This window comes from Ranitomeya imitator, chromosome 4, assembly GCF_032444005.1.
Source record: "Ranitomeya imitator isolate aRanImi1 chromosome 4, aRanImi1.pri, whole genome shotgun sequence".
Taxonomy (NCBI): domain Eukaryota; kingdom Metazoa; phylum Chordata; class Amphibia; order Anura; family Dendrobatidae; genus Ranitomeya; species Ranitomeya imitator.
This window is the reverse complement of record NC_091285.1, coordinates 242,124,988-242,138,125: the sequence shown is the minus strand read 5'-3', so window position 1 is coordinate 242,138,125 and position 13,138 is coordinate 242,124,988. Positions and strand designations below refer to the sequence as shown.

The 13,138-nt window shown below is 45.2% G+C and overlaps 1 protein-coding gene across 1 annotated transcript in view; it reads left to right on the top strand.

Moving 5' to 3' along the window:
* The window catches only part of LOC138674484 (dynein axonemal heavy chain 3-like), a 3,367,401-nt gene that overhangs the window by 614,428 nt on the left and 2,739,835 nt on the right, over nt 1-13,138 (top strand). The window contains 1 exon segment of the mRNA XM_069762320.1: nt 11,299-11,500. Within this exon segment, the coding sequence (XP_069618421.1) occupies nt 11,299-11,500 (202 nt within the window).

The window sequence follows — 13,138 nt, the reverse complement described above, 5'->3', positions numbered from 1 at the left end:
AACAGTCTAACTAAGGTCTGAAACCTTGGTAAAAGTTATCTGAACACACACAACTCCAAGGGTGACTAAACTTTTGCATCAACCCATTGTTAGGGGTCGAGTTCCCGCTTCTGCACAGGGGGAATCTCGAACCACTTCCGCTGCGGTCTCCCATTCTTGTCCAGCCGCAGTGGAGCCTGCTCAGCAAGGACGTCGGTCCCAGCGTCTTGCTCATTCTCACTCTGTTCTGAGAGTTAGTGCTGCTTCTCCAGTCTCTGCCATTAAAGTCAGTGCTGGTCAGCAGCGAGCGGACTTCTCTGGGACTAAGTCCTTGTCTGCATGTACTGAGCATGCCCAGCGTAAGGTCTCCCGTTGGAGATCGAGGGTCATGTGCTCAGGCTCTGCAGCACATTCCATTGGTCCTCTTGGCAGGTCCTAGAAGGGCAAAAGTGCTGTGGCCACTTCCTGTGCTGCTGTTATATAAACTGCGCATGACCGCACGGCCATGCGCTAGTATTGTCAAACAATTGTTGATGTGTGTATGTTGTGAGTGCAAGTCGTCCTTGGAATCCCCTTCCCTATTGAATGTCTGTTCGCGGAAGGTGTATGGCTGCTACATAGCGCCCGACTTAGCCTACAGCACTAAAAACACATCTCAGCGTCCTGTAGCTGTGCCTGCCAGTACGGCGCCGTGCGCCTGTCTTGCGCTTTCCATACCCGAGTCTGGGTGGTTAGTGGCGTCCGTTAGTGCGGCATCGCTCGCACTCTTGTGCACTTATATTCCTTAAGGTTCTCTACACACCCAGTTGCGGTGTTACGCCAGCAAGGGTCTAATCGGGCTCCAATCCCTTCTGGGGTTAAGTCCGCTGACCACTTGCTCGCGCACTAGTGCGGTACTGCGGTCCTGTGGATTAACAGGATCGCTTTCTTCACGCTGGGTGAGGTTTAACCCACGCGTGTATCCTTTAGTGTACCGCCATATTGTCCGTCTTGCTAGCTGCAGGGTCTTTTACCTGCACGGTGGACCTCGGACTGCGAACGCACCTAGTTTCTTACCATCTATACATGGTGCGTTCCGCCAGTCCCTAACAGAATACTAGCGCCAAGGTCTGGCTAGTATGGCGGACATTCAGCAATCTTTGCGGTATATCCAGCAGTTGGAGGGTAGGTTGAAGGTTCTCGAGAACTCAACCTCAGCTGTGGATGTTACCGCAGTTGCTGTAAAGGCTGCTGGCGTGGCGGCAGCAACCTTGTCCACTGCCACCCCTGTTCCGACATTATCCCGCCTCCCGTTGCCAGAAAAATTTTCTGGAGATTGCAAAATTTGTAGGGGATTCGTGAGTCAGTGCTCTATCCACCTCGAGCTCCTGGCTGCACGTTTTCCTACAGAGCGGGCTAAGGTGGGATTTATTGTCTCGCTGTTGTCGGACAGGGCGTTGGAGTGGGCTACGCCGCTGTGGGAGCGTGATGATCATGTGGTGCAGAGTGCTCCGTTGTTTCTGGTCACGCTGAAAAAGGTCTTTCTAGGACCTCAACTCACCCATGATACAGCGCTCCAACTACTGGCATTAACTCAGGGTGAGTCCTTGGTCAGCCATTTTTCTGTCCGATTCCGTACTTTAGCTTCCGAGCTGGAGTGGTCGGACAAAGCCCTTATCCCCATATTCTGGAGGGGCCTGGCTGACCATGTTAAGGACGCTCTGGCCACTAGGGAGATTCCTGCCACACTGGAGGAGTTAATATCTATTTCTACTCGTATAGACCTCCGTTTTAACGAGCGGAGGTTGGAACGAGCCCAGTGTAGGCAGAGGTTTCGGCTGGCTCCTAACTTCGCCAAACCTTTGGAATTCCCAGTCCAGGCATCTGAGTCACATGAGTCCTTGGAGGTGACACGAGCGGGATCTAAGTCTCAGTTCGCTCGTGCACATAAGGTCCGTCATGTTTGCCAGCAGTCAGGACGTCTTGTCTCCAAGAGTCCTCAGCGGTCGGGGAAACGTCAGCGTCTAGTGGCAGTTGGAGGAGGTACACTAGACACGGCGACGTTTGCCTCAAAGTTGTCCTTCAAGGGGACAATTACCATAGGCCCATCCACTCTTACGGTCGAGCTTTGCTTGGATTCTGGGGCAGAGGGTAACTTTATGTCCTCCGCCTTTGCCCAGCGTCACGCAATACCCTTGGTGATGCTCGCCCAGCCAGTGACCGTTCGAGTGGTAAATGGGTCAACACTACCTTCACAGATTACCCACCAAACCATTCCTTTCACGCTGTCTGTGTCTCCATCACATCAGGAGATAATCTCCCTATTAGTCATTCCTGAGGGAATTGATGAGGTCCTGTTGGGGATGCCATGGCTTCGCTACCATTCTCCTCATATTGAGTGGTCCTCTGGGAGAATTTTGGGATGGAGTAAATCCTGTGAGGGTAGATGTCAGAGGGAGTGCGTTCAGGTTGCTACTACACAGGTACCCGCAGATCTTTCCTCTCTCCCCAAGCACTATTGGTTCCATGCAGACGTGTTCTCCAAAAGAGCTGCGGAGACTCTTCCGCCTCACCGTCCCTATGACTGTCCTATTGACCTCTTGCCTGGTGCTGAGCCTCCCCGGGGTCGAGTCTACCCGTTATCTCTCCCGGAGACGGAGGCAATGTCCCAGTATATTCAGGAGAATCTGGCAAGAGGATTCATTAGGAAGTCAGTGTCACCGGCAGGGGCTGGGTTCTTCTTCGTACAGAAGAAGACTGGAGACTTACGTCCATGCATAGACTACAGGGGTCTTAACGCCATTACCGTTAAGAACAAGTACCCATTACCCCTGATATCTGAGCTCTTTGATAGGCTACGGGGAGCAAAGGTATTTACAAAGTTAGATCTGCGGGGTGCTTACAACCTGATTCGCATCCGTGAGGGGGATGAATGGAAGACGGCTTTTAACACCAGGGATGGGCACTATGAATATCTAGTGATGCCCTTTGGGCTCTGTAATGCCCCAGCCGTTTTCCAAGACTTTGTGAACGACATCTTTCGGGATATGCTCACCACCTCGGTCGTAGTCTATCTGGATGACATTCTCATCTACTCTCCAGATATAGACTCCCATCGGAGAGATGTTCGCAAAGTCTTCGACCTCTTACGGGCAAACTCCCTCTACGCTAAGTTGGAGAAGTGTGTGTTTGAGCAGGAGTCCTTGCCTTTCCTTGGTTATATCATTTCTGCCCAGGGTTTGGCTATGGATCCTGCCAAGCTACAGGCAGTAATGGACTGGCAGGAACCCCATTCTCTTAAAGCGGTGCAGCGCTTTATGGGGTTCATTAATTACTATCGCCAGTTCATTCCACACTTCTCAACTTTGGTAGCTCCATTGGTCGCCCTCACCAAGAAGGGAGCAAATCCCAAGTTGTGGTCAGAGGAGGTCTCCAAGGCTTTTCTCTCGATTAAGTCACACTTCGCTAGCGCTCCCATCCTACATCGCCCCGATGTAGATAAACCATTCATCTTGGAGGTGGATGCCTCATCCGTTGGTGCTGGAGCAGTCCTTTTCCAAAAGGATGCTCAAGGTCGGAAGCATCCTTGCTTCTTCTTCTCCAAAACTTTCACACCAGCGGAGAGGAATTATTCCATCGGGGACAGGGAGTTGCTAGCCATGAAGTTGGCTTTTTCAGAGTGGAGACACCTCTTGGAGGGAGCTCGCTTTCCTTTCCAAGTCTTCACTGATCACAAGAACTTGGTGTATATACAGACGGCCCAGCGGCTAAATTCTCGCCAGGCTAGATGGTCCCTGTTTTTCTCCCGGTTCCATTTTACCCTCCATTTTCTCTCCGGGGAGAAGAACGTTCGTGCCGACGCTCTCTCCCGCTCCGTAGTGTCATCTGAGGAGGAGGAGGAGGAGCCTCGGCTTATTGTCCCGCCTGAGAGCTTGAGAACTGTAGCTCCGGTTTCGCTGGAGTCTGTGACCCCGGGCAAGACTTTCGTGCCAGCTAACTTGCGACCGGAGGTTCTCTCTTGGGCTCACTCCTCCAGAGTGGGTGGGCATTTTGGGACCAAGAGGACATCTGAGCTTTTGGCGAGAACATATTGGTGGCCGCATATGGTCCGAGATGTCAAGGACTATATTCAGGCGTGCGTTTCTTGCGCCCAGAATCGGTCTCCTCGGCAACGGCCTGCTGGGTTGCTTTACCCTCTACCGGTGGCAGACAGGCCCTGGGAGATGGTCGGAATGGACTTTGTGGTGGGCTTACCCAAGTCGCGTGGCTGCTCCATTATTTGGGTAGTCACCGACCATTTCTCTAAGATGGTACATTTGGTACCGCTTCCTCGGTTACCCTCAGCACGGGCCTTGGCGGTGTTGTTCATGAAGCATGTTTTTCGATTGCATGGTATGCCTGATAAGATTGTCAGCGATCGGGGTCCCCAGTTCGCGTCTCGGTTTTGGAGAGAGCTCTGCCGTTTGCTCAGCATAGAGTTAAACCTCTCCTCTGCATATCATCCCGAGACGAATGGGTTGGTGGAGAGAACCAACCAGACTCTGGTGACGTATTTGCGACATTTCGTCTCCGCTAGGCAGGATGACTGGGCATCTTTGCTACCTTGGGCGGAATTTGCCTTGAACAACGCCGTAGCCGATTCCACTGGCCAAACTCCTTTTCTCCTTAATTACGGCCAGCATCCGCGTGTTCCTGTGCCCATGCCCATGTCATCCACCGATTCTAGGGTGGCAGACTGGGCGGTGGAGGCTCGGGACATCTGGGACCGCACACAGGATGCCATTCGGGCCTCCAAGGAGAGAATGAGGGTTTCGGCTGATACACACCGGCGTCCCGCTCCGGTCTTTGCTCCCGGCGACTTAGTGTGGCTCTCCGCCCGTAACATCAGGCTGCGAGTTGAGTCCACTAAGTTTGCTCCTCGCTACATTGGCCCGTTTAAAGTTCTGGAACAGGTCAACCCTGTGGTTTACCGTTTGGCCATTCCTCCACGCCTTGGTATCACCGATACCTTTCACGTTTCCCTCTTAAAGCCCGTTCGTTTGTCTCGGTTTTCTGAGTTATCTGCTGGGACATCGGGTTCATCCACGGATGAGTTTGAGGTGAATGCTATTGTGGGAAGCAAGGTGGTACGTGGCAAAAAATTTTATTTGGTGGATTGGAAGGGTCATGGTCCAGAGGATAGAACCTGGGAGCCTGTGGAGCACATTCGGGTTCCGCAGCTCATTGCTGCCTTCGAACGTAGCGAGGCCCAAGGAGGGGGGGCCCTAGGAGGGGGGGTAATGTTAGGGGTCGAGTTCCCGCTTCTGCACAGGGGGAATCTCGAACCACTTCCGCTGCGGTCTCCCATTCTTGTCCAGCCGCAGTGGAGCCTGCTCAGCAAGGACGTCGGTCCCAGCGTCTTGCTTATTCTCACTCTGTTCTGAGAGTTAGTGCTGCTTCTCCAGTCTCTGCCATTAAAGTCAGTGCTGGTCAGCAGCGAGCGGACTTCTCTGGGACTAAGTCCTTGTCTGCATGTACTGAGCATGCCCAGCGTAAGGTCTCCCGTTGGAGATCGAGGGTCATGTGCTCAGGCTCTGCAGCACATTCCATTGGTCCTCTTGGCAGGTCCTAGAAGGGCAAAAGTGCTGTGGCCACTTCCTGTGCTGCTGTTATATAAACTGCGCATGACCGCACGGCCATGCGCTAGTATTGTCAAACAATTGTTGATGTGTGTATGTTGTGAGTGCAAGTCGTCCTTGGAATCCCCTTCCCTATTGAATGTCTGTTCGCGGAAGGTGTATGGCTGCTACCTAGCGCCCGACTTAGCCTACAGCACTAAAAACACATCTCAGCGTCCTGTAGCTGTGCCTGCCAGTACGGCGCCGTGCGCCTGTCTTGCGCTTTCCATACCCGAGTCTGGGTGGTTAGTGGCGTCCGTTAGTGCGGCATCGCTCGCACTCTTGTGCACTTATATTCCTTAAGGTTCTCTACACACCCAGTTGCGGTGTTACGCCAGCAAGGGTCTAATCGGGCTCCAATCCCTTCTGGGGTTAAGTCCGCTGACCACTTGCTCGCGCACTAGTGCGGTACTGCGGTCCTGTGGATTAACAGGATCGCTTTCTTCACGCTGGGTGAGGTTTAACCCACGCGTGTATCCTTTAGTGTACCGCCATATTGTCCGTCTTGCTAGCTGCAGGGTCTTTTACCTGCACGGTGGACCTCGGACTGCGAACGCACCTAGTTTCTTACCATCTATACATGGTGCGTTCCGCCAGTCCCTAACACCCATTTCCCATTTTGTTATTTTTAAAATGAAAAAAAAAAAGAAATACTATATATTTTTTCTTAAAGTGCAAAGAAAATGTGTAATCCTTAACTTTAGGTCTTTTAGAGATCATTTCATCTTAAAATTGCTTAGCTATTCATAATAACAATATTTTTTTATCAGGGGTGCCCAAACTTTTACATGCTATTGTATTTATATATATATATATATACAGTACAGACCAAAAGTTTGGACACACCTTCTCATTTAAAGATTTGTCTGTATTTTCATGACTATGAAAATTGTAAATTCACACTGAAGGCATCAAAACTATGAATTAACACATGTGGAATTATATACTTAACAAAAAAGTGTGAAAAAAATGAAAATATGTCTTATATTCTAGGTTCTTCAAAGTAGCCACCTTTTGCTTTGATGACTGCTTGCACACTCTTGGCATTCTCTTGATGAGCTTCAAGAGGTAGTCATCGGGAATGGTTTTCACTTTTACAGGTGTGCCCTGTCAGGTTTAATAAGTGGGATTTCTTGCCTTATAAATGGGGTTGGGACCAACAGTTGTGTTGTGCAGAAGTCTGGTGGATACACAGCTGATAGTCCTACTGAATATACTGTTAGAATTTGTATTATGGCAAGAAAAAAGCAGCTAGGTAAAGAAAAACGAGAGGCCATCAATACTTTAAGAAATGAAGGTCAGTCAGTCCAAAAAATTGGGAAAACTTTGAAAGTGTCCCAGAGTGCAGTTGCAAAAACCATCAAGCGCTACAAAGAAACTGGCTCACATGAGGACTGCCCCAGGAAAGAAAGACCAAGAGTCACCTCTGCTTCTGAGGATAAGTTTATCTGAGTCACCAGTCACTCAGAAATCGCAGCTCAGATTAGAGACTAGGTCAATGCCACACAGAGTTCTAGCAGCAGACACATCTCTACAACAACTGTTAGGAGGAGACTTTGTGCAGCAGGCCTTCATGGTAAAAAAGCTGCTAGGAAACCACTGCTAAGGACAGGCAACAAGCAGAAGAGACTTGTTTGGGCTAAAGAACACAAGGAATGGACATTAGACCAGTGGAAATCTGTGCTTTGGTCTGATGACTCCAAATTTGAGACCTTTGGTTCCAACCACCGTGACTTTGTGCGATGCAGAAAAGGTGAACAGATGGACTCTGCATGCCTGTTTCCCACCATGAAGCATGAAGGAGTAGGTGTGATGGTGTGGGGGTGCTTTGCTGGTGACACTGTTAGGGATTTATTCAAAATTGAAGGCATACTGAACCAGCATCGCTGCCACAGCATCTTGTAGCAGCATGCTATTCCATCCAGTTTGTGTTTAGTTGGACCATCATTTATTTTTCAACAGGACAATGACCCCAAACACACCTCCAGGCTGTGTAAGGGCTATTTGACCAAGAAGGAGAGTGATGTTGTGCTATGCCAGATGACCTGGCCTCCACAGTCACCAGACCTGAACCCAATCGAGATGGTTTGGGGTGAGCTGGACCGCAGAGTGAAGGCAAAAGGGCCAACGAGTGCTAAGCATCTCTGGGAACTGTTTCAAGAATATTGGAAGACCATTCCCGGTGACTACCTCTTGAAGCTCATCAAGAGAATGCCAAGAGTGTGCAAAGCAGTAATCAAAGCAAAATGTGGCTATTTTGAAGAACCTAAAATATAAGACATATTTTCAGTTGCTTTACACTTTTTGTTAAGTATATAATTCCACATGTGTTAATTCAAAGTTTTGATGCCTTCAGTGTGAATGTACAGTTTTCATAGCCACGAAAATACAGAAAAATCTTTAAATGAGAAGGTGTGTCCAAACTTTTGGTCTGTACCATATATATATATATATATATATATATATATATATATATATATATATATACTGTATATATATATATATATATATATATATATATATTTATATTTGGGAATGGGAATGGTGACAGTTTTCTTGAGTAGGGTGTCTTGCATTGATTGCATTCACCAGACATCGACACAATTTCTATCCGTTCCTCATGTATTAACCTCTGCGAGATGTCAATGGCTGTATACAAATGAGAAACTTGTAAATAACTAATGAAAGAAAAAAGTTATGTTAAAACCAAGCACACCATTGTTTTTCTTGTGAAATTCTCAATAAGTTTGATGTGTCACATAACCCTCTTCCCTTCTAATATCAATGACAGCTTGAAGTCTTTTTTGGTAGCTGTGGATGAGGTTCTTTATTTTCTCAGATTGTAAAGCTGCCCACTCTTCTTGGCAAAAAGCCTCCATTTCCTGTAAATTCCTGTGCTGTCTAGCATGAACTGCGCGCTTGAGATCTCCCCAGAGTTGCTCATTGATATTGAGGTCAGGAGGCTGAGATGGCCACGCCAGAACTTTCACTTTACTCTGCTGTAGCCAATGACAGGTCGACTTGGCCTTGTGTTTTGGATCATTGTCATGTTGGAACGTCCAAGTTCGTCCCATGCGCAGCTTCCGGGCTGATGAGTGCAAATAATTTTCCTTCATTATTTGCTGATAATGTCCTGCATTCATCTTTCCTTCAACTTTGACCAAGTTTCCTGTGCCTTTGTAGCTCACACATCCCCAAAACATCAGCTATCCACCTCTGTGCTTTACAGTAAGAATGGTGTTCCTTTCATAATAGGCCTTGTTTACCTCTCTCCTAATGTAATGTTTATAGTTGTGGCCAAAAAGTTAAATTTTGGTCTCATCATTCCAAATTACCTTGTTCCAGATGTTTTGAGACTTGTCTCTGTGCTGTTTTGTGAATTGTAGGCGAGATACTTTGCGGCATTTGTGCAGTAATGGCTTTCTTCTGGCGACTTGACCATGCAGCCCATTTTTCTACACGTGTTTCTGAATTGGGCATCTCGAAACAGCCACACCGCTAGTTTTCAGAGAGTCCTGCATTTCAGCTGATGTTTCTTGTAGGTTTTTCTTTGCATCCCGAACAATTTTCCTGGCAGTTGTGGATGACATTCTTTTTTTCCATTTTTTAATCACAGTTTGAATGCAGCTGACAGGCATTATCAATTCCTTGGATATCTTTTTGTATCCTTTTCCTGTTTTAAACAGTTCAACTACCTTTTCCCGTAGATTTGTTGACAATATTTTTGCTTTCCCCATGACTCACAATCCAGAAACATCAGTGGCTGGATGAAAGATGCAAGAGTCTGGATCCCAGAAACTCGTCAGCTTTTATGCATACATTGCTGATTATAAACAAACAGGTCACAGATAAGAATGTTACCTTCAGTAGGCATTCAAACCCATTTGTGTCATATTCTGTGCATGCTATCAGGCCAAAATCAACATGGTATGTAAACTTTTGATCAAGGTCAATTGAATGTTTTGGGTTGTCAATATGATTTAAAAAGAGAAAACAAAGTAATTGGGCAATAAATCGCTGTACCCAACCACTAACCATGACTGGAGAAAAAGTTTTGGTGTTATCATTCATATTCTCTGAAAAAAATCCAAGAAAGCAAAAATGCAGAAGGGTATGTAAACTATTTTATTTTTTTTTTGGGGGGAAAAGGTATTTGATCCCTTACTGATTTTGTAAGTTTGCCCATCGACAAAGGCATGAAAAGTCTATCATTTTAAGGGTAGGTTAATTTTAACATTGAGTGTTATCAAAGATATATCAAAGATAAAATATCAAAGATAAAATCCAGAAAATCACATTGGATAAATTATATACATTTATTTGCATTTTTCAGTGAGAAATAAGTATTTGATCCCTCTGGCAAACAAGACTTAATACTTGGTGGTAAAACCCTTGTTGGCAAGCACAGCAGCCAGATGTTTTTTGTAGTTGATGATGAGGTTTTCACACATGTCAGCAGATCATTTCAATATCATTAAAATTTTGAGACTGTCACTTGGAAACTCAGAACTTTAATAACTCTCTCCATAAGTTTTCTATGGGATTAATGTCTGGAGACTGGCTAGGCCACTCCATGACCTTAATGTGCTTCTTTTTGAGACACTCCTTTGCTGCCTTGGCTGTATGTTTTGAGTCATTGACTTGGTGAAAGACAGAACCACAACCCATTTTAATGTCCTGACACAAAGGAGGTTGTGATTCAGGATTTTACGTGGCTCCAGCAATTCTTCTATTGATGCGGTGAAATAGTCATGTGCCCTTAGCAGAGAAACACCCCAAAACATAATGTTATCCACATTTGGGTCATAGGCAGCATTTGTCTTCCTCCAAACACAGCAAGTTGAGTTAATGCCAAAAACCTCAATTTTTGTCTCATCTAACTACAGCACCTTCTCCCAATTACTGACAGAATCATCCAGGTGTTCATTGGCAAACTTCAGATGGGCCTGCACATGTGCCTTTTTGAGCAAGGGGACCTTGTGGGCACTGCAGGAATTTAAACCTTTACAATGTAATGTTACCAATGTTTTTTTGGGGTGACTGTGGTTCCAGCTGCCTTGATATTATTAACACGTTCCTCCATATAGTTTTAGGCTCATCTCTCACTTTCCTCATGATCAAGGATACCCCACGAGGTGAGATTTTGCATGGTGCCCCAGATCGATGTCTATTGACAGTCAATTATGTCTTGTCTCTTTGGTTTTGCTCATGTTGTAGAGGTTAGAGTCTGACTAATTAATTGAGTCTGTGGACAGGAGTCTTTTATAAAGGTGACTATGTAAGACAGCTATCTTTAATGCAGGTAACGAGTTAATTAGGTGCGTCTAACTGCAGAACTCTTAATGGTTGGTAGGGGATCAAATACTTATTTCTCAATGCAAAATTAAGATAAATTTATACAATTTACACAATGTGATTTTCTGGATTTTATTTTTTATATTCTACCTCTAAATGTTAAAATTAACCTACCCTTAAAATTATAGACTGTTCATGCCTTTCTCAGTGAGCTAACTTACAAAATCAGCAAGGGGTCAAATTCTTATTTCCCCAATGTATCCAGTATATATACTGTATATATATATATATATATATATATATATATATATATATATATATATTTGTCTTGCTAGTAGAATGGTGGCAAAATAGCGATTTTCATCTATGTATCATTTTTCCACCAGAGTTTGCGGAGAAAGAAAATGGATCATTTATTTTGTAGCTTGGCGACTCTAATGTCCAATCTTCAAAGACGTATAGTGGAGACCTCTCTAACTGACCTGGTGGAAATGATTGAAACCTACTCTGAAGGGAATCGGTATGAAGGGAATTATCTATCTGACAGCCTTTGGTACCCAGTGAAACCTCATCTTGCTTTTTTATTTATGGTACGTCTAATCTACATATAACTTTTATATCAACCTCAGTGAAGACGCTGACAAATTTAAACTGTGTGATTTCTAAGGTGTCTGCATAACCAGAAATCTTTCATCCCCCTTTTATTTCTCCCTTTCTCTCTCTATTTCTCCTTTTTAACTTTTTCTCTTTATTTCTTTCTTTTTTTCTATATCTTTCAGTATAGTTTTCTATAACCTGTCCTGTCACCTTTTACCCTGCCTCAAAAACCAAGTAGTACTATGTGTTACTTTTTGTTTACTCAGTCTATCAATAGCTAAAAGCACTTTTATCAGACTGGCTTATGTTGACAGTTTAATGATAATCTGCATTTATTTCTTCTTGTAAGTGTTGTATATGAGGTATATGGTTGACGTGAAAGATGTGACAGCGCTCTTTGTTTTCTTCTAATGGCACTTAGTCTGCAAGACTGATAAAAAATCCCTTTGATGGTTTGAATTACAAATCATTATTTCCACACAAAGCATAAATATGTATGTTGACAGTGTCATGCAACACTAACTTCTGTCATTCTTAGCAAAATCCTGGCACTAAATCTGTGCTAGAAATCAAGCCCATTTGCAGAGCCGTAAATACAGATGGCGATGAAGCATCCTTGTGTAAGTGGAATAGGAAAGAGACACCATAACACATGCAAATATTTGACAAACACATTTGTTTGTTTATTATATATGGCATAATTTTCTGCCTGAAAAAAGCCTTTCCTACAAGATGATCAATATCATCATGTATATGTGTGACACTAAAAATACACGTCATTAACACTGGAAACATGGAAATTATATATTTTGCCTCGCACCTAGGGTTGAGCGACTTTTACTTTTATAGGATCGGGTCGGGTTTCACCTATTAGGTATATACTCACCCTCGGACGCGCCCTGCTTCTTTCCGGCAGCCTTCCTTCCTAAGAATCAGCGCTTGAAGGACCTTCGGTGACGTCGCGGCTTGTGATTGGTCGCACGAGCGGTCACACGGGCGGTTGCACGACCAATCACAAGCTGCGACGTCATCTAAGGCCCTTCACGCACTGATTCTAAGGAAGGAAGGCTGCCGGTTAGTACCAGGGCGCGTCAGAGGGTGAGTATAGCAATATTTTTTATTTTAATTCTTTATTTTACACTTAAATATGGATTCCGATACCGATTTCCGATATTGCAAACATATCGGAACTCGGTATCGGAATTCCGATACCAGATTCAGAAGATCGCCGACCTCATGGCCGACCCCACACAGGGGTCGGGTTTCATGAAACCCGACTTTGCCAAAAGTCGGCGACTTCTGAAAATGGCCGACCCATTTCGCTCAACCCTACTCGCACCATCAAACTTAGATTACGTTCAATTTATTCTATTTGTCATACTCATATGTTTGCCCAAACGCACCACAATTGTCAAAGGTATATTAGGTGAAATTGCACTTTTTTTTACCTTTACTGCCTATGTGTTGGAAGGGAAAGTATGAGGGACATTACAAAACTTATAAAACATTCGTACAGGAATGAAAAAAAAACCTTTTTTTCCAAGAAACATCTACAAGCTTACACTTAAAATACAAGACACGATGCGTTGACACTACTGGTGCCGTTTCTGGAATAAAGATGGCCCCCTTTA